Raw genomic sequence first — 22030 nt, forward strand, 5'->3', positions numbered from 1 at the left:
GGGTTTCATAAATCATTTTTTTATTGCAAATTAGGGTTCCAAGTACCACAATTGAACAAAAAAAAAATCACATTCAACAACTACAATGAACATGTTAGGTATAAAAAAATATTGATATCATGAAAGATTAGAGAAAAGATAAGAAGAAACAAGAAAGAGAGACGATCGATAACCAATATCTTTGCGCGCAGAGAGAAAACTTTGATAGATTTAAAAAAAATAAAATCTTTGATAAACTTTTTCAAATCTTTTGTCTTGTGGCTAGAAAATTATTGGAATTTGGTATGTATAGTTAACACTACAAAGTCCATGATTATTCTTGATTTTCTAATTCTATAAGTATGAATGAAATTTTGAATACCTCTGAACTTTTATTCATTTTTAAAAGTCTTAATTGAATACCCCTAGATTTTGGTGGAATTCATAAAGTCTTTAAAAATCCTAATCAAATACCTCAAGACTTTCATGGACTGCTAAAAGTCTATATTGAATACACCCAGACTTTTAAATTCCATAGATTTCTTAAAAAGTTCCACTAATTCCATATACAATACACCCCCCTTAGTATTTCCAGCAATTGCAACGGCATTACTATTACCAATGCGATTACCACCCTAATATCTATGGACCCGCTAATTTGCTTGCAAAATGTTCCACACCTACAGCAATTAATTAGCATTTTTGGGATGCATGCAATGTTATATAAATAACTAGTAACTCTGGATGCATTTGGAAAGTGACCATTATGAACAAAAACTTGTGTAGGAAAAGAAGTCATCGACTGTTGGTCCCTCCAAATAACTATATAGGATATGTTAATAGGTCTCTCTTTCTTTCACTGTCAATAAATTTCTTAGTGTTGAAGGAAATCAGCTATTAGTGTGCCTAATCAAACTAGGAGTAGTAATAGGAGAAAAGGTTCTAGAGTTCCTAATCCTACTCGGATTAGTATTCCTTGTAACATTAGAACATGTACTTTGTAATCCCTATATATAGGGCTCCTATTCTCAATAATACGATTACACAATTCTCTCTACATTCTCTCTCGAATCTATTTTACTTAAACACGTTATCAGCACGAGTTCTAACCACAAACCAAAAACCAAAAAACCTGAAAATCTTCTTCATCACCGCAGCTCCTAGCCCACGCTAGCCTCCCCTGCGTGCCTGCCCCTGCAGCACCTACGCACCCCACATCCCTGCTGCCCCTGCAGCACCAACGCACACCGACTGCATCCTTCTCCTTTACTGTGCACGTCTGTCTGTTTGCAAGCTCCAAAACGCCTAGTTCAGGACCTCAGATCAAAATACTTTCTTCACCAAAGTTTCTCGTCTATGTCTCTTCCATCTGACCTTCGAATTTCAGCCTTATCAGAGTTAGTTTGAGACCTGTACACTAATCAAAGTAAAAGTTGTTCAGAAGAGAATCTGCTCCGAATTTAAACAAGTAAGTCTTTATAATTAAAGTTCCCGCCTTTGAAATTTATTTTCTCCTTCCTTTTCATCGGGAACTTGCAACCTCCCTTCTTCTACATCCCACCTTTCTTATAACGTGGGTTCGATTATTGAAAAGCGGAATCGTGGGGATTCACGCTATTAAACGAACTAAGAGCGTTCGTAAGACTTCGGACTAAGAGCGTCCGTAAGAATCTATTTAACGAACTAAGAGCGTTCGTAAGCTACGAACTAAGAGAGTTCGTGAGCATCGATTTTGACCATTCAAACATCATTGTTTCGGTCTAATCCAAATATTCTTGGAAATCGATTTCTTGGTAGCATTAAGGCTCAGAAATCTTATATTAGTTTTCGTGGAAGTATTAACTCCGAAACTAATACATTCATGCTTTCCTTTTCAGGATGTAAGACTTGAACGAGCTCGATTTTACTCCATTGGATTCTACGGGCATGGAATTTTCATGTGGGCTCAAAATGTTGAGCTCCACCGAATTGCCCTTGATTTATTGCCTAAAAGAACCACTCAAGGCCCTCAAAATGAGATAGATAATTCCAGGGCATTTACCCTGATGAAGCGCCACATGAAGATGGCCCTCCAGTTTGAGCACATGAATGAGGATAACACTAACAACCTTTGGGTTGCGCCTCATGAACGTTTTAGTAACATTCACAATTTTCCGAACTTAGAAGCATGATGGAATAATATCCCCTTCTCTAAACTTTGAAAGAGTTATGAAATATTGTTCGGAGGCTCTCTACATCATATTATTGATGCATGATTGTGAAAAACACAAAAGAACAAATTGATAGAGAAAACCCTAACATGACCATAGGAGTCATGACATTGAGGGTATAGGGTTGGACACCATGGTACCACATTTGGCCATGGTTGCACTATTCCAACTCCATTGGTCCTAGGGACCATATGTATTGTGTCAATACATCTCAATCAAGAGAGCATCCTCTTCATGGTATTTTATGGAGTACTTGATCAATGGTGATCAAGATATCGAGCTATAAAAGACTTTAAATCTGGCGATGAAGATAGAATGCCGCAGATTTTTATTTAGAATTGTCTTTTAATTTCCAAGAATTATGTAATGGCAATTATGCCTTAATCAATAAAATGACTTATTGGATTATCTCTTTTCCTCTAGGCGTACTCAATTAAGTATGATGTCTAGGAAAGTAATTAAGATTAGTGGTACTTAAGAAAGCTTCGCTCCACCGACATCTCTCTCTACTTCCCTGGTCATATTTAATTGGAATTACCGAACGAATTGAGTGACTACAATTTGTCTAATGTTTGATTTTTATTTTGGATTAGATTATGGTCACGAAACTTTGATGTAATCATTGGCTATTATTAATAAAGTCTCGATTTATTTTAATTCAATGTCTTGGACATATTTTAATTTCGAACTTTATTATTTTTTCAGTATGTTTCCCGGAGAGCTAGAATGCCTCGTGGATAGTGCTACTACACATACCATCCTTCGAAATAGGCAACTATTTCTATGGATGATGCCATCCCGATCTTCCGTGACTATGATGGCTGGATCATCTCAATTGATTCATGGTAGAGGACCAGCCCAATTTATGTTGCCAAATGACACAATTTTAAATGTCACCGAAGCTCTTTATGCTCCTAGGGCAGGAAGAACCCTATTGAGTTTTAAAGATATAAGAGCAACTGGATTTCATGCGGAAACGCATTGTGAGAATGGACAAAAGTTCCTTTGCATCACCTCTAATGACTACGGACATAAAAGAGTCTTAGAGAAACTTATGTGTCGATCTAGTGGGTTGTATGCAACCACTATTCGCATAATTGAATCCAATCATGTTATGAGAGATGATTTATGGGATTCCGACACATATAGGCTTTGACACGACCGTTTGGGACATCCAGGTCATGATATGATGATCCGTATATTAAAGACTTCACACGGACATCCATTTTTAAGAACGAAAAGTAGTAAAACTCGAAATTCGGATCAAGGAGGAGCACCTGCGCCTCACGACGCCTTTCCCCTTCAAGTCCTGCCATCACAAGCCGGCGCCGCCATCCCCCTGCGGCCCATGGGTGGCTTTGACGCCACCTCTGCTCCCCTGACTCCAATTTCTACTTCTAAAGTCAATTGTGACTTCATGGCTCAACCAAAATCCTCATTGGTTGTTTCTAACGCCCATCATTCATTCTGCAAAGTCTGCTCTCTAGCAAAATTAGGATCGAGACCATCCTATGCAAATGACACTAAAGAAAATATACCATTCTTGCAAACAATCCAAGGTGATATTTGTGGACCTATTCAACCACCATGCGGACCATTTCGATATTTTATGGTGTTGGTTGATGCATCGACACGCTGGTTACATGTCATGCTATTGTCCACTAGGAACGCTGCATTTGCTAAACTCCTAGCCCAGATTATTAAGCTAAGGGCTCACCACCCGGATCATCCTATTAAGTCTATAAGATTAGACAATGCTGGAGAGTTTACATCAAAAACTTTTGATGATTATTGCATGTCCATTGGGATTGAAGTTGAACATCCAGTTCCTCATGTTCACACCCAAAATGATTTCGCAGAAGCCGCCATTAAACGCCTACAAATGGTCGCTAGGGCATTGGTAATGCATACCAATCTCCCTATTTCTGCTTGGGGCTATGCAATATTGCATGCAGCTGTGCTTATTCTTCTGAGGCCCACTGCCACTCAACCCTTTTCTGCGTCCCAGATGGTGATTGGGTATGAGCCTAATGTCTCACACTTACGCATATTTGGGTGTGCAGTTTATGTGCCAATTGCGCCTCCACAGCGCACCAAAATGGGTCCTCAATGACGATTAGGCATTTACATTGGATATGATTCTCCAACGATTGTCTGCTATTTAGAACCCTTAACAGGCGAACTCTTTACCGCTAGATTTGCGGATTGTCACTTCGATGAGACAATCTTCCCATCGTTAGGGGGAGATAAGAACATCAATGTTCAACAGGAATGACAGGAATTGTCGTGGTCTGTCCCCACTCTGTCTATCTTGATCCCCAAACCGCACAGTCCGAAATTGAAGTGCGGAGAATTCTCGATCTTCAAAACGTAGCAGAATCGATGCCTGATGCGTTTTCTGATATCGCTAAAGTGACGAGATCACACATACATGCTGCAAACGTGCCTGCAAGGATTGATGTCCCTAAAATTAGAGGACATGACGCCATCTGAAGAGTACCTGAGAATGGCACCAACGTCCCCTCCCTTGGTGACGTTATGGCTAGGCCGACGGCTCCTGCCAGGAAGCATGGGAGGCCCATAGGTTCGATGGATTCTCGCCCAAGAAAGAAAGCGAGTTTGGCACAAAATAATCCATTAATCATCGATGTAAATAATCCATCTCATGAGAATATTCCGGATTATGGTTATGTCCAAGAGACATCATTGGGGGACACTCCAATGTCAGAACCAATTCCAGAGAATAGAGAGATCTCCATGAATTACACTAGTGTACATGAGATGATGGATAGAAATTCTATGGCAATTGATGATGCATTTGCATATCATGTTGCAAAAGGAATCATAGAATATGATGATATCGAACCTTGCTCTATCAAAGAATGTCAATGAAGAGCGGATTGGCCTAAATGGAAAGATGCGATCCAGGCTGAGTTAGATTCACTAGCAAAGAGACAGACATTTGGGCCTATAACGCATACACCCCCAGATGTAAAACCTGTTGGCCATAAATGGGTCTTTGTTAGAAAGTGTAATGAGAAAAATGAGGTGGTTAGATATAAAGCCCGCCTCGTGGCGCAAGGTTTCTCACAACACCCTGGAATCGACTACGAGGAGACATATTCTCCCGTAATGGACGTTATAACGTTCCGCTACCTTGTCAGTTTGGTAGTTTCTGAAAAATTCACTACTAGAATTATGCTCATAGACATCATGCCATTTAAGTCGGTGAGAAATACACGCGATGTAAAACAATGTCATTAACATTGATTTCGCAAAAACCGATTTCTATGTATATAACTGACATCGCTTTTTACTGTTGACCGATGACAAAAATTTTGTTTGAATTTTCAGAAAACCGCTGAGCGGCTAAGTTAAAAAATTTAAAGAAGCGCGGGGGAGGAAAAACTCATTCCCACACTTAGACATATTTGGACTAACATTGACTTCAGCTTGCCCTAACACTATTCGACCAAACCTCCCTTTTCTCCTTCGTTCTCCGCCTCCGACTAAAACCATCCTCCTCTTTGTTCTCCACCTCCGACCACAACCCTCCTTCTCGTCTCCGTTCTCCGGCTACAATCACAACCCGACCCTCCTCATCCTCCTCCTTTTCCGCCTCGGACCAGCTCCTCTGCTCGAAGACGGTGAAGAGAATCAGCCTCTTCGTTCTCCCCATCTGACAAAAACCATCCTCCTCTTCGTTCTCCGCCTCCGACCACAACCCTCCTCCTCGTCTTCGTTCTCCGGCTACAATCACAACCCGACCCGCCTCGTCCTCCTCCTTTTCATCCTCAGACCAGCTCCTCTGCTCGAAGACGGTGAAGAGAATCAGAGATGGAGCCCGGGGTTTGGGAGACAATTTGAGGTTTTTGTCATAGGTAATTGAAGAATTTGTTCAATGCATGTCGTCGAAGGATTTGTGAGTCCTTAATTCAGTGATCTGATTTTGTTTCTTATTTTGCTTCCAAGGATTTGTGTTTCATCTACCGAAGCTTTGTGGGCTGCATTTGACCTTTCTGGGCATTCTCCATATCTGGTTTGCTGGGCATTCTCCATATCTGGTTTGCTCTCTCTCGATTCTTCTCATTGTTTGTGCTTGGTTTTGGGAAATTTTTGCACTTTTGTTGAGTTATAAGTTTTCGGTTTTGCATAGGAGACTTGGAACTGTGTTATCTAGTCATGAAGGTTTCTGTAGCTTGGAAGTTTTAAGCTTGGGCCAACAAGCGAAAACAGTAACTACTCCTTCTGGTTGTTACTTCATTGTAAACAATTAATGGTTTCTGATGTTGCAGCTGTTTGTGTTTGTTTGTGTATGTGTGTCATTGTGGCAGTATGTGCATGTTGGTGTCTTTTTACGCCATATATATATATATATTTCATTCTGTTTCATTGAACAAAGCAAGTTAGTTCCAGAACTGATTCAGAATCCAAAACTGCCAAAAGAAGGGAAAGATTGATTTAAGCTGTTGATTTCCATTTTATGATGTGGCAGCATCATCTTGAAGTCCAAGCACATTGTAGCACATAATGTTATAGTACAGAATTTGGATCCCAAAAATCTGAGGAGATAAATGTCAAAGTTTTTGACTTTCAGGTGTTCTGCTATCGTTGGCCCAAATTCAAATACAACTCTACTGGTCTAGATGTTAAACTTGAATAGGAAATTAGGAATCTATATGTCATTCATTACAGGAGGGAAACTAGGAATGTAGATTTCATTCATGCTTGCATATTATGTCTTTGCTTGTAAAGTTTATTAAGATGATATACCTTGTGGCATTTCATTCAAATTTACTTAATATTTGTAGGATAAGTGATTTTTACTAGAATGTGGAATTTTTGATTTTTACTAGGATAAGTAATTTTTGCTATTTGGTTTGTAATGTAGAAAGTTAGAAGAAAGGATGTAGTCATTGTATTTTATAAAGACAAAATCTGTCCTCAAACTAGTTAAATTTATGGTTGGGATTCAATACTAGTTCTCTTCACCTTTTTAATAAGATTTTGGCTTGGTTTGTATGTTCATATTCAGTTCACTGGGTGATGCTTTAACATTGTGTATAATCAGAATGCTTGAACCAAATGTAATATAGTTCTTATCTTCTATAGTTATCTGGTAGTTGCTTTAATTCATACTTATATCCATATTATTTAAAGGCTGGTACTTTTTCTAAACTACAATATGTTGGCAGGAGGGCATCTTGTTGAGGAAGTGCTTGAACAACAAGAGGGTGTCAAATCTGAGGAGGTGCAAAAGCGTTTGCTGCATTTTGGTTTTGACAAACTTCAAGATAAATCCAAGTTTTCAGGTAAGCAATCCAACTGTTCCAGACTTGGGTTTGTGCATGAAATTTAAGAATTCTTGATTGTTTGTGTTTGGTTTGATGGCCTGACTTCATTGTTTTTTGTTTTTTTTTTTTTGTTTTCCGATTTTCAGCCATGGATAAATGCAGATAGGGATACTTTAAAATATGAATTGGGTGTTGAAAATTTCTTGATTTTTGCTGAACAAAATGCTAGTAACCCTAAGAGAATTCATTGCCCTTGCTCAAGATGTGTAAACTTAAAAAAAAAGTCGATTAAAGTCATTAGGGGACATCTTTTTTATTATGGCTTCAGTTTGGGGTACACAAACTGGATGTGGCATGGAGAACCTACATTGTCCTCCTGTGCTAGTGCACCTAGTGGTTTAGGCCAGCCTCCAAACCTTGTATTTGGTTCTGAAACTGTTGATATGTGTCAAGCAGCTTTCAATGAAGGTGATTATGATGAGGACTCATATGAGTTTAATAAGTTTGTTGATGACGCAGAAACTCCATTATTTGAAGATAGTGAACACACTAAGTTAGATGCATTGGTGCAACTTCACAATTTGAAAGCTAGGTACGGCATGAGTGATACTTGCTTTTCTGAGTTACTTGCTACTGTTGGGTCTTTGCTTCCAAAAGATAATGTATTGCCTCCAACTATATATGAGGCAAAGAAGACTCTCACTAATTTGGGGCTACAATATGAGAAAATACATGCATGTCCTAACGACTGCATATTGTATCGGAAACAGTTTTCTGATGCAAGTACTTGTCCCAAGTGTGGGGTCTCTCGTTGGAAGCTAAAGAAGGATAAAACAATCAAAGTGGGGCAACCCGCCAAGGTGTTGTGGTACTTTCCTATAATTCCCAGATTTAAGCGCTTATTTAGATCTGTCGGAATTGCTGAAATGCTTACTTGGCATGAGGATAAGCGAATTAAGGATGGATACATGCGCCATCCAGCTGATTCTCCTGCTTGGAAGTTGGTTGATTATAAGTGGCCAGAATTTGGTAGTGATTCAAGAAATCTTCGGTTAGCATTGTCAGCAGATGGTATTAACCCACATAGCTCTCTAAGTAGTAGGTATAGTTGTTGGCCCGTAATATTGGTGACTTATAATCTTCCTCCATGGTTATGCATGAAGAGGAAGTTTATGATGTTATCTCTGTTAGTTTCTGGTCCCAAACAGCCAGGAAATGACATTGATATTTACCTGGAGCCATTAATTGATGATTTGCGAACTTTGTGGGATGGAGTTAATGATGTGTATGATGCTCATAGGAAAGAATACTTCACTCTAAGGGCTGTTTTGTTGTGGACCATCAACGACTTTCTCGCATATGGAAACTTATCGGGGTGCATCACTAAAGGTTACAAAGCATGTCCAATTTGTGGTGACACAACTTCAGCCATCCATTTGCCTCATAGTAGGAAAATGTCTTATGCCTGCCACCGTAAGTTCCTGCCTCGTCATCATCCTTATCGGAGGGCCAAAAAAGCATTTAATAATGAGCAAGAATTTGAAGTTGCACCTACACCGTTATCCGGAGAGGAAGTGTTAAAGAGGGTAGAACATGGAAGTTATGAGTATGGGAAGGGAAAAAAGAAGAAGAATTCAATCGCTGCCGGTACTTCTTGTTGGAAGAAAAAAACCATTTTTTTCAACTTAGAGTATTGGAAATCTCTTCATATTCGCCATTGTCTCGATGTAATGCATATTGAGAAGAATGTTTGCGAAAGTGTGATTGGTACCCTACTAAACATGCCTTCTAAGACAAAGGATAGTGTGGTTGCCCATTTAGATATGGTTGACATGGGTGTTCGTCTTGATTTGGGTCCAAATATTGGGGAGAAAAAAACATTTTTGCCTGCTGCCCCTTATACTTTGTCGAGAGCAGAGAAGATAAAAATGTGTACTTCTTTCTTGTTTATGAAAGTTCCTTATGGTCATTCATCAAACATTAAAAATTTGGTGTCCATGGATGATTTGAAATTGTATGGATTGAAGTCACATGATTCACATACATTAATGCAACAGTTGCTTCCTGTGGCCATTCGTTCGGTGCTTCCCAAGCATGTTCGAATTTCTATAATGAGGCTGTGCTTCTTTTTTAATGCTTTGTGCACCAAAGTGGTTGATGTGTCAAAGTTGGATAAGTTGCAATCTGATTTGGTTCTGACCTTGTGTGGGTTAGAGAAGATATTCCCTCCCTCCTTTTTCGACATAATGGTACATCTTACTGTGCACCTAGTTAGAGAAGTGCGATTATGTGGCCCTGTTTTCTATAGGTGGATGTACCCATTTGAACGGTTCATGAAAGTTTTGCAGGGGTATGCTCGTAACCGTTTTCATCCCGAAGGGTGTATAGCAGAGAGTTATGTTGGAGAAGAAGCTGTAGAGTTTTGCTCGGAGTTTGTTCAACGTTGTAATCCAATTGGGATTCCTAAGGATCCAAGTACGCTCTCGGGCCCACTTTCTAGTGCGAAACTGAAGTCCATAGATGAGAAAGACAGAGACCAGGCACATCTTCATGTGCTGTCCAATAATGCTGAGGTGGATCCGTATAAGATGTAAGTAGATTAAGCTTATATTTATATGTGCAATTTAAATTCAGCTGCTCTGAATGTTTTTCGCATTTGCTCATTATTTTTTTGTGGACAGCGCACATAAAAGGATTGTAGAGCAGCTGTATGCTGGGAAATAGAAGAGTAAACAGTGGCTAATTAGTGAGCACAATCGTACATTTGCAGATTGGTTTCAAGCGAAGGTGATTACACATTGTGTTCAGTTGCTTCGTTTTGTAAGAATCAAGTGTATGGATTACTGAAGTTGACATAATATGGCTGTTTTGTAACCAGGTTTCAGCTCAAATGAAGGAAAATCCGACTGAGGTTTCCCAAACAATTAGATGGCTAGCTGGAAAACCGAGTTTTACAGTGTTTAGTTATGAAGGGTATCGGTATAATGGAGTGAAATACTTCACAAAGCAACGAGACAATGCTAGAGCTGTCCAAAATAGTGGTGTGACCTTAGTGGCTAAGACGATGCAGGTTTCCAGTGCCAAGGATAAAAATCCAGTTGAGAGTGATATGACATTTTATGGGATCATTGAAGAGATTTGGGAGGTCGATTATCATGAATTCAAAGCCCCTTTGTTTTTGTGTCGATGGGCAGAGAATGAAAAGGGAATAAAACAAGATGAGTTTGGTTTTACATTGGTCAACCTTAATCGACAGGGCCATAAGAAAGACAAATTTGCTTCTGCTGGTCAAGTGAAGCAAGTTTTTTATGTGGAAGATCCGATCGATGTAGACTGGTCGGTTGTACTAACGACCCCAAATAGAGACTATCGTGATTGTTTCTATGAAGATGATCTAGGGGACACCTCCATGGAACATCAACCTTTCTATGCAGAAATACCGTTACCTTGTGATGAAGAGGAGAATGAGGATGATGCCACTTATAGGAGACCAAATGTGGAGGGGTTCTTGGTTGACCAGTTCACCACTCCAAGAGAATAATAGTGCCTTGTTTCTATATTGATTGTTTTAGGAGTTAAAACCTTATTTTCTATTCTTGTTTCATGACTTTGAATTGAATATGTGATTTTGTTAACTGCATTTGTTTGTGATTTTGTTAACTGCATTTGTTTGTGGTAGTCTTCGTCTCTCTGAACTTGCTTTGCAGCTCCAATACCATATAACCGTATTGTTTACTGATTTAGTACTTTACTGTGTTTACTGATTTAGTACTTAACTGTGGAAATTGATTTATTACATTATTGTTTGTCTATAACATTTATTTCTGCTTTATCAACAGATTGTAGGAAGCCATGGGTTCCAAGAAGAAGGGAAAGTCTGAAAGAAAGAAAAAATCAGTGGAAGAAGCTGATGTGAAGACTTGTCCCGAGTCTGATGAGTCTGTTGAGAAGCAAGTAGAATCTGTATCAGCAGACACCGTCACAACCAGCGAATCAACTAAAATTAGAGGGAAGCGAAGTGTGGTGGAAATGTACAATGTTTTGATCAAGAAAGCATTGGGTAAAAAGTTGAAAGTGACATACACTGACACAGGCAATCCAAATGGACGAGCACGGCACAATCTGCAATCATACATAGGAATGCTAGCGCGTAAAATGGTGCCGATCAACATTGAAAGCTGGCCTGCAGTGGACAAAGACTTGAAAGATAAAATTTGGATTGATGTCCAGGTATTTATCCATGCTATTGTCAATTGATTATGACTGTTGTTTCATGGCAAATGTTTGGTTTCGAAGAAGCTGTGGTCTCCTTGTTTCTATATATATATATATATATTATCTTTTACTTGAAACATGATGATACTTGTGGGTGCATCAGATATGTGCTAAGAAAGTAATTTTAAGAATGTACAGGGAATTATGTTTCCATATCTATGTTAGGTTTCAGGAAACAGAGTTTCTGTTCTAACTCATTTTGAAGGATCGAGTCCTCTGATCATCTTGCAATATTAGTTTTGGCACTAGTACCATGTTGGCATGTTTTTTGTTCTCGACCACTGGGCCTAAATTTGAATAAATTAGCTGGTGTTTCTTTGTCAAATTCTAGTTTCCTATATAAAAGTTAGATACACAGTTTTGAAGTGGAAAAGCAAAGAAAGCAAGGAGAGGAAAGTTGTAGTCTGTTTTAGGTTGTGGAAGTTGAAAAATATGAACAGGAGAAGAATAAGGGGGCTTCACATTTCAATTTTTCAGTGATATTACATTTCATTGTTTCTGGAAACTTCTGCAATTAAACTAAACAAATATGAAAGTTTATTTTTGGAGTATGCAAGCTACTGTTGATTGTACTTCTTGTGAAACAATATCCATTGGGCAAACATCAATGACTTGGACTGATAGCTTGTTATTTGTCAATTTGTGACTTTGAATCGATTGTTCTTACACGTCTATTAATCCTCTTTGTAAAGGATACATTCAAAGTGGCCCCTGAAAGCAAGAAATTGGTGTTGACATCTGCCGGCACTAAATGGAGACAATTCAAGACCTACTTAACAAATAAGCATGTGCTGCCATACTTGGGGAAGAAGAAGAAATTGAGGAAGCCACCGAAGCAATATGCATTCGTTGGGTTACAACCATGGAAGGAATTTGTAACTTAGAGGAAGACAGAGGAATGGCTGGTATGATGAGTTTACATATAAGTAAAGTATGGTTTACTTTATGAGTACTTTTCTGATTTTAAGCTAACTCGGATACATGTATATTGTATCACAAATGATTTATAGTCTTACTTTTCATGCAGAAACTTAACAATGACCAAAGGGAACGAGTCAAGAAGAGAAAATATCATCATAGATTATCAAGAAAGGGATATATTGGACTGGAGGAAGAATTGGTAATAATCTGTTATTGTAGTCTTTTTTTTTTTTTAGCTTAATGATAACTGTACGGCTTATTTGTCTAATGTTTTCACTATAATTTTTAACCTATGCACAGCGAGATACTTGGCCTGAAGGAGAGGTAATTGATCGCGCTATTATGTGGAAGAAAGCCCGTTTACTAAAAAATGGGGAGATAAGTGAAGAGGTCACACCGGTAGCAAGAAAGATAGTAAGTATCACAGATATTGTTCTATGAATCTATTCCACTGCTGATTTAAAGACTTATGATATAGTTGAAGGATTGAATGGTTTTTAATTTTAGTTTTGTTTTTCTGGACAAGCATCTTCCTCTTTGCTCAAATGGAAATTGTAATGTATGATGAGTTTACATTTTCGTTAATACTGCTGATGTGAAGCATGTCTATATTTGATGGGTATTAATCATCTTTGATGGATTTGGCTGTTCAGTATTTTGGGACTTGATATGTGCACCAATAGACTTGTATATAGGAATTGACAGCATCAATAGTCATTTAATGATTAAAAGAAACATATGTTTGAGAACTGAAATTGTAATAGGTATGTGTATTGCACTGATCAATTGAAGCAGTTTCCGAATCAAATGCATATTCTGATAGTGACATATAATCACATCTTTGGCTGGTACTAAATAATTTTTATTACTTATGCTAGTGCTTTCGATGGATTTCCTGTAAAAATATAGTCTATTACCTCATGTAATGCATCTTTACATATTTTAACATGATGAATTGTTGGAGAAGAAGAGTAAGGGTGAGCTAGAAATATCAGGGAGCGATGATGTTCTCACTCAAGCACTAGAAACTCCTGAACACTCGGGTAGGGTGAGGGGTGTTGGAGGCTTCGTCAATCCGTCCACCTACTTTAAGCTTCCAAAGCAGAAAAGGGTCAGAATTACCAAGGCAGAATTAATGGCACGTGATAGAGAGCGTGATCGGGAGTTGGAGGAGACAAAGAAAATGCTTGAAGAAAAACAAGCAAAGGCAGAAGATCTCTTAAACAAAAGGATTGCTCAACTAGAAGCACTAATAACAGACAAGGCGAACTATGCATGTAACGTCCCGTATCTCAATTACCCGTTTACTAGTCATTTGGACGGTAAACGACTTTTATTTTCACTTTTACTATCGTTTCAGTACGTTTAGTGGCCCTAAAAGTCGACTTTTTGTTCGGGTCAAAATTTGAGAAAATTTTCTTCATGAAAGTTGTTGGGGACGTTAAACCGAGCGCGTGCATATGTAGTGCGTAAAAATCGGAGTTCGTATGTGAAAGTTATGAGTGAAATTCAAAAATTACTGTTCATGGTAATTTTTGGGATAAAAATAGAAACTTACCAGGGTAGGTTTCCAAAACCGGAAACCCACCCCCCATTCTCTTTCTCTCTCCCCGACTCTCCCTTCCTCTCTCGGCCGATTCGCTCCCCCTCCGAGTTCTTCCTCTTCCGGCCGCCTCCGGACGTAATCCGGCCAACCCCAAGCTCGGTTTCCTCCCCCGGTCACGTCTGTGGAAGCATCTTTAGACGATTTGACCGGAAAAGCTCGGATCGAACGAATTTCCTCCCCGGTTGCAGTTTTGGATTTTGGCCGATTCCCGGCCATTCCGGCCACCTCCGGCCCCCATCTCACCGTCGAAGGTTCGGTTTTCATCACTGATCATTTCCCCTATGGCCTTGTATCACGATTTGTTGTGTAGATGCCGAATCGACGAATTGAAATTCTAGGGTTCTTGAGGATTTCTGGGTTTTTGTTCATTGATCGATTTCGGCCTTTTTAATTGTTATTTGGGAATGTTGTAGTTGAGAAGTTGAATCAGTGTGTTGAGAAGGTGCTACTGTCAAATTTTGGTGTCCATTGGAGTTGGTGGCAGTGGCGGCGGCGCCGCCACTGTGGGCGGCTAGGGTAGCTTTTTAATTTCAATTTCTGGCTAGTTAAATTCTATAATTATCATAGAGCTTGTATGTGAAGTTTGGTGAATTTTGGAGGAGTTTGGAATTGTTTGTGAATTTCCGAAGTTTGGGAGTTTCGGTTGTTGAATTGTGGGAATCCGACCTTCGGATTTCCCTTGTTCCGATATGGAATACATCAATCGACGGATGGATATTAATGGTGAAGTTTGATTGGGTGTGGAAGAGGATTGGAGAAGTTGAGGTTTTGGGTTTTGAGATTTAATTATTGATTATCGTAAATATTTAGCAATTTGTTGTTTACGGATTATAATTGTGTACAGGACGTGATACCGACCTATCGCTCGACGAGGATCCTTACGCTTGGATACCACGTTAGCCGTATATCGTGAGTGGACTTTTATTTTTAAAGATTGATGCATGCATTTATTTAAATAGTTCCGAAGTTATAAATTATTTATCAATTTACTTTCTTGAGCACACGGTTATTTTCGGAAACGGTTTTGGTTAATTGATTTACTTGGAGATTTTATGGCGTGCGGGGTCATGTCATTAGATTATGCTTATTTTCTTTTATTCATTTATTTCCGATGTGATTTCCGGATTTATACTATTTATAATATACTTATATTCGGCAATTTGAGATTCGATGAAGTTAACCTTTATACTTATTTATATCCTATTTATTTTGTTGATGAGATTATTTTGGCGTGTGGGACACGTCGTTGGAAATTCAATTACGAGAATTGGGGAAGTTTTATGGATTTATACGGTTTTCGGATTTTCTGTTGCCATACTTGGGTGACTTATCATTGCTAGCATTGATTTTCCGCCTTTGTGGCGCGGTGAGGGGATCACCGTAGCCCTCCGCCTTTGTGGCGCAGGTTACTGTCTTTGTGACAGTAATCTGTAGCCCGGTATCCTATCGCTACACTTAGTGGCGTAAGGGTATATTACGGGAGTCATGGGAGTATTTTTAGCCTGGGAGGCTATCACCCAAGCCTGGGAGGCTCACTTTTATGGCTATCGTCTTCCCCTACTCTTTATATTATTTTCGACTAGCAGGGCTAGTCCGATTTATTTTAGCCAGCGGGGCTGGTTCTTTTTCGTTGAGTATCGGAGTTTCCACCTTTTCTTTTATTCGATTGTGACTAGCGGGGCTAGTCGGCTTTCATGCGTGGAACTCCTTTTGTTTTACTTTCGTTAATCCTTGCATGCATCGGGAGTTTTATTGAGATAATTGTGGAAAAGTATAAAACCCTTTTTCTTTCAATTACTTATTTTTGTCCACTCACGCTAACGTTTTTATATACTTTTCCCTGGGCCCTTCGGTTTCAAATGCCCAGATTGCAGTGTTGTTGCTCGGTGTACGAGTGTGAGCCATAGTGACCGCACCTGCTTCCGCCATCACCTTCTGTAGGTTACCTGGTTAACCTACTATATTCCTTGTCTATTTATATTCCTAGAATGCTCTGATTACTAAGGGATATGTGACCCAACTTATATGTATTATATTCGAGGTCGGTGACCTAACTTTGGTGATTGTAGTAAATTGTATCTTTCGAAGTTTATGTTTGATGTGGATAGCTTTGAGTTGGGTTGTTTAAATTTGGGAGCAGGGTGGCTCCAGGAGTTGTGGTTGGATTTTTTTTTTAGAAGTGAATTATTAGCTTTCAACAGGATTTTGGGTTACCCATTTTTAAGGGAGGTTATGCCGAAATTTTTGGTAAATCTCCTTTAGAGGTGGGTCCCGTAGGGCCACTTCGGATTCCAGGGTGGAATTCGGGGCGGGTCTTGTCAATGCACCCCATTCCCCTATATCAGATAAGGGCAGTTTTCATGATAGAGTGAAAAAAAATTCCCCTATATTAGATGACAAGGTGCAAGAAAATGTGGATGATTGTGAAATTGTTCCTCCACCTACTGATAAGGTAACTATATTATTCCAACTCCAATTCCAATACTCCTCAAACTAGTTAATGTGTGTAATACCATTGCTATTTGGTAATATGTGCATCTGATTTTTCTGGTTAGGGTGGCGTATGTGAGTTAGCAGTGAATACCATCACCAACATAGTTGCTTTTGGTACCGTATTCGATGATGTGGATATTAATAAGATGATACATGGAGCTGCATTGAAGGAGGGATGCGTTAGAGTGTCAGTGGATGGTGAGATTCAAGGTGATGCACCACTTCCTTTCCCTATAGCGGGTGAGATGGAATTGGTTCGAGAAGCCATTGGAAGTCACATGGCTTGGCCTGAGGAGCTTGTAATTCGGAGACAGCCATCAAAGGTATGTGTAACTATATGTTGCATAATGTTGGATCTGTTTCATATTGCCATTGTAGGAGTAGATATTATACAAGGTTTAATTATATGATGATCTGATCCAACTTATTTGCTAACAGAAAAAGAGGATCTGTTTCATGATTTTGTCAAAGTAGGAGTAGACATAGAAACAAGGTTTAAGTAAATGATGCTCTGATCCAACTTATTTACTAACAGAAAAAGAGGATCTGTTTCATGATTTTGTCAAACTAGGAGTAGATATTATACAAGGTTTAATTAAATGATGATCTCATATATTCAACTTATTTGCTAACAGAAAAAGATAAGGAAGAATGATTTTGTCAAATCATTGTTCAATAAAGCTGAGGTCAACCCGTTTGTGCCCAAGCGCTGCAAGCTATTGTACAAACATGCCACAACAATCATGAAACATACTAGTGAGGCAATAACCACAGTATTGGACGATAAAGTCTTTGGCGTACACAAAGAACTCTTCATCTTGACAGAGAATGTGATTGATCTGTTAGAAATGCAGAAGATTGGCCAAGGAGTGATAGCAGCATACATGGCGTAAGCACTTTCTTACTCGGATTAAATGTTTGATTTTTCTTGTGTCAAGTTTCAGCAAATTAATTAAGAATTTTTTGGACACAGCCACCTACATGAAGTTGTTACTGAAAGAGAAGAGTTTGATAATTTTGCCTTTATTGATCCGGCTGCTACATATAACTGTGAGAGATCTGATTTTGGTTCCTATTTAGTGAACCGGTTGAAAGAGGGCAAGACTGATCGCATATTCTTTATGCCCTACAATCCAGGGTAAGTATTCTTCATGTCTTTTGGTTCTCAGCTGCTGCTTGCTTAATTAGTTGGTTATATTATGTGGGCTGCATTAATAATGTAGGGAACATTGGATATTGACAATCATATGGGAGGATGATATCTACATGTTGGACCCTTTGGGGAAATCAGTCCATTACCAAGCATGGGAGAACTCGGTGATAAAGTAAGCACATCAGAATGGTTTTTTATTTGTAATTCTCTATAACCAAGTAATGTTCTGCTACTTAATTACATAGTTTGATGGTGCAGTGCGGTTAAAAGTTTCAATGCTGAAACGGGTAGGGCTAACAAGGTGCCGAAACTGAAACTACTTCCGGTTAGTATGATATATGTGGTTGATTAAGTTACCATATTCGATTTAGTATGGTAAAGTCTTTCTAATTCAATAATATGAATACGTAGGGCGTACCTAAACAACCGGGTGGAATTGAATGTGGCTATTATGTAATGAGATATATGAAGGAGATTATAAATGATGACACATTTTCGTTTCCGACTAAGGTATATGCATTATAGTTGATATATATAAACTTTTGTTTAATTATAAATGGAGCGTTTACCCGATGATTATGACTTACGTTATGAAATACATTCCTAGTGGGCAGCAAAGACTCGGAAAGGCTACACCCAACAGCAACTTGACGAGGTGCGCATTGAGGTGGCTGACTATTTGCAGACTTTGCTTTAGATGTTGACTAGCAAAGTGATTTTGAGTAAGGCTAGCTAGATTTTTTGTGAACTATTTTGGAGTAGTTGTACTATTGCAGCAAATGTGAACAAAACTACATGTACACTTATTGCAATGGTATGTTTTAGGCTAGCCTTGAAGTAGGTTGGGGTATTTTTGCCTATTTTTTGAACTATTAACATCTTTGATGTTGGATTATACAAATTAATGCAATGCCCCATATTCAAATTATTTGGCATTTCATGTTGTCAAATGTGGATTATAGATGCATTGTAGCAGCAATTACAAAGTTAGTGGACCTCATGCTCATGTAAAGGACATTATGTATATACGTTTATTTCAAATCAGTATTAAACTACAAAAACGATGTCATTAAACAGATGATACATCAGATTGGAAACAAAAATCGATTTCTCTTTATTCAGTGCACATCGAGTTATAAAGTAAGAAACGATGTAACGCACCTCAATGGACATCGACTTATTAAGTAAAAAACGATGTAACACACCTCAATGGACATCGACTTTTTAAGTAAGAAATGATGTTAAACAGCGCAATGGACATCCACTTTTTAAGTAAGAAACGATGTAAAACAATGCAATGGACATCGATTTATTAAATGAAAAACGATGTTTACTATAAGTATGAACATCGGTGACAATCTCAAGAACTGATGTTTAATATAAGCTTGCACATCACTTCGTAAAAGGAAACGATGTTTAACATAATAATGTACATCGGTCCTATAATGGAAAAGAATGTAGATTCTATTGGAAATAGTTTGGTATATGGCAAGTACCCGTAAAGCTTATAAATAGCAGGAAAATTTCAAAAACACCGATGTGTAAGAATATATTACACATCGTTTCTGGAATGAGTAACGATGTTAAAATGAATACTAGTGCTATTGGACCTATATTTCGTTAAGCATTAAATGCATAAATATGAAGTTTTAACAATATCTAAAAACACCAATTTGAGATCATAATAGCAGTTTAACATCGAGTCTAGAATCTAATCCGATGTTTATAGTTATATGGGACATCGGTTTTTAACCGATGTATATGTTTTGGCGATCTTTTACATCACCCACTAACACATGTGTACAAATTTTTTTTTAAAAACCGATGTATATGAGAAAAATTCTAGTAGTGATTTGACATGCAGCTTATGAATGTGGTTACAGCATATCTCTATGGGGATCTAGATTCAGAGATATATATGAAGGTTCCAGATGGATTTCAATTACCCAAATCAAGTGGCTCTAAACCACGGAGCGCATTTTCAATAAAATTAAAAAGCTCACTATATGGATTAAAACAATCCAGACGGATGTGGTATAACCGTCTAAGTGACTACTTGATTGGGAAGGGATATATTAATAACGAAATATGCCCATGCGTGTTCATAAAAAAAACAAGTTCCGAATTTGCAATCATAGCAGTTTATGTCAATGACATGAACCTAATTGGAACACTAGATGAGTTAAAGGAAACTGCTAAATATTTGAAATCCGAATTTGAGATGAAAGATCTTGGGAAAACACGGTTTTGTCTCGGTTTAGAACTCGAGCACCGTAGTGATGGAATTTTGATCCATCAGTCTGCATATACTCAAAAAATCCTAAGGCGCTTTAATGAAGATAAAGCAAAGCCTGTGAGTACTCCCATGATCGGTCGTAGTCTTGAGCCCGGAAAAGATCCGTTTCGTCCAAAGGATGAGGACGAAGAACCATTGAGGCAAGTGCCATATTTAAGTGCAATAGGCGCATTATTGTACTTAGCTCAATGCACAAGACCGGATATCTCATTCGCAGTGAATTTGTTAGCTAGACATAGCTCTGCGCCAACAAGTCGCCATTGGATTGGTGTAAAGACAATCTTTCGATACCTAAGAGGTACGATTGATATGGGCTTATTTTATCCCTACAGAGAGAATAGGAATAACGGAAGGATGGGATTAGACCATATTGGATCAAGAACCAACATCCAAAACGCCATGGCTGGTGACATTGCCGCCACCACCACCAAGGGTGGCCGGCCTCATCCTACTCCCCTCCATCCAAACGACAATGATGTTTTGATGGGTTTTGCTGATGCAGGGTACCTCTCTAACCCTCACAAAGGTCGCTCCCAAACAGGTTATGTCTTTACCATGGAAAGCACTGCGATATCTTGGAGGTCTACAAAGCAAACCCTTATTGCTACTTCCTCAAATCATGCAGAGATTATTGCTCTACATGAAGCCGTGCGTGAATGCATATGGCTAAGGTCTGTAATTAGACATATTCAAGGAAGTTGTGGTTTAAAGTCTACCACAGATAAACCTACATGCATTTATAAGGATAATGCAGCTTGTATTGAACAAATGAAGTTAGGTTTTATTAAGGGCGACAACACCAAGCATATATCGCCTAAGTTCTTCTATAATCAGCAACAACAATCACTTCTAAAGATTGAAGTGAATCAAATCCGATCAGAGGATAATGTAGCGGACTTATTCACTAAGTCTTTACCTAAATCCACCTTCGAGAAACATGTGAAGAGCATCGGATTGAGAAAGTTATCTGAACTCACACGATTGTAGCAATCAAGGGGAGATATCGACATCAGGGGGAGTTATGATGTCTACATGTTCAATCTCGAAGAGTGAAGGACGTGTTGTGCTCTTTTTGTCCTTCGACCAGGGTTATTTTTGTCCCACAGGGTTTTTGTTACTTGGCAAGGTTTTGTTCGCTCAAAAATTGTCTCGGCCACGTGTCACTCGGCCGAGGTCCTCTTAGCTTACACGTGTCATTCTGGCTTGGTGACGTGTGCGCGGGCGTACCAACTCGCGGCCGAGAGGCCTAGCGAGGTTTTGATCTAGGTCACAGAGTTTGCGCTGATCTGACTTCTAATCAGTCGATTGTGGGCCGAAGAAGGATCGATCTCGGCCGCGGGGTTCTCTCTGCCTTGGATGCAAGGACTTTACACGATTCGGCTTTGCTAGCCGGAGTGTTCATGCTGTGCAACTCGGTGAGTGAATGTGAAAGTGCGAGTGATATATAATTGATAAATCTATAGGATCCAGATACTCACAAGTCACAGTAAAACAAAATCAAAATATAAGGTGTTACCCTGATGCCTTGATTCAATACGAGTTCGGACGAAGAAACGCATGAACTCTAAAAACTTGTTTATATGATTTTCTTGATATGATTTGTGAAAAAAGTAAGTGCAGGAAAAATAACGAGCAAGGAATTAAAGAACGACAAAATAAATATGCAAGAATGTAAAGGGCAGGAAAGACAAGAAAAATACCAGTAAGTAAAATAATTGACGATGGATAATTTAGATTGATAGAATGTAGAGATGCGATAGAGAATTTGAGAATGTTGAATTTGTATTGAGCTGTTGTGTTTTT

General features: G+C 38.8%; 2 protein-coding genes and 1 long non-coding RNA gene across 3 annotated transcripts; all 3 read left to right on the forward strand.

Annotated features, from left to right (window-relative positions):
• Positions 1-7374: 7374 nt before the first annotated feature.
• LOC112171008 lies at positions 7375-11024 on the forward strand. Its single transcript, XM_024308255.1, has 4 exons — positions 7375-7501; positions 7940-10073; positions 10254-10257; positions 10362-11024. Exons 1-4 carry the CDS (start codon positions 7375-7377, stop codon positions 11022-11024), a joined length of 2928 nt encoding a protein of 975 aa, XP_024164023.1.
• A 1538-nt stretch (positions 11025-12562) lies between these two features.
• LOC121049856 lies at positions 12563-13094 on the forward strand. The gene is made up of 3 exons (XR_005801458.1): positions 12563-12663; positions 12786-12878; positions 12980-13094. It is a non-coding gene; the product is annotated as an uncharacterized LOC121049856 (long non-coding RNA).
• Positions 13095-16612: 3518 nt separating this feature from the next.
• Positions 16613-18822, forward strand: LOC121049762. Its single transcript, XM_040507847.1, has 8 exons — positions 16613-16737; positions 16841-17101; positions 17414-17667; positions 17752-17916; positions 18002-18103; positions 18190-18256; positions 18343-18441; positions 18539-18822. The coding sequence occupies exons 2-8, from the start codon at positions 16925-16927 to the stop codon at positions 18626-18628; spliced, it is 954 nt and encodes a 317-aa protein (XP_040363781.1). The 5' UTR covers positions 16613-16737; positions 16841-16924; the 3' UTR covers positions 18629-18822.
• The last annotated feature ends 3208 nt before the right edge of the window (positions 18823-22030 follow it).

Source organism: Rosa chinensis, chromosome 6, assembly GCF_002994745.2.
Source record: "Rosa chinensis cultivar Old Blush chromosome 6, RchiOBHm-V2, whole genome shotgun sequence".
In the NCBI taxonomy this organism is placed as follows: Eukaryota; Viridiplantae; Streptophyta; class Magnoliopsida; order Rosales; family Rosaceae; genus Rosa; species Rosa chinensis.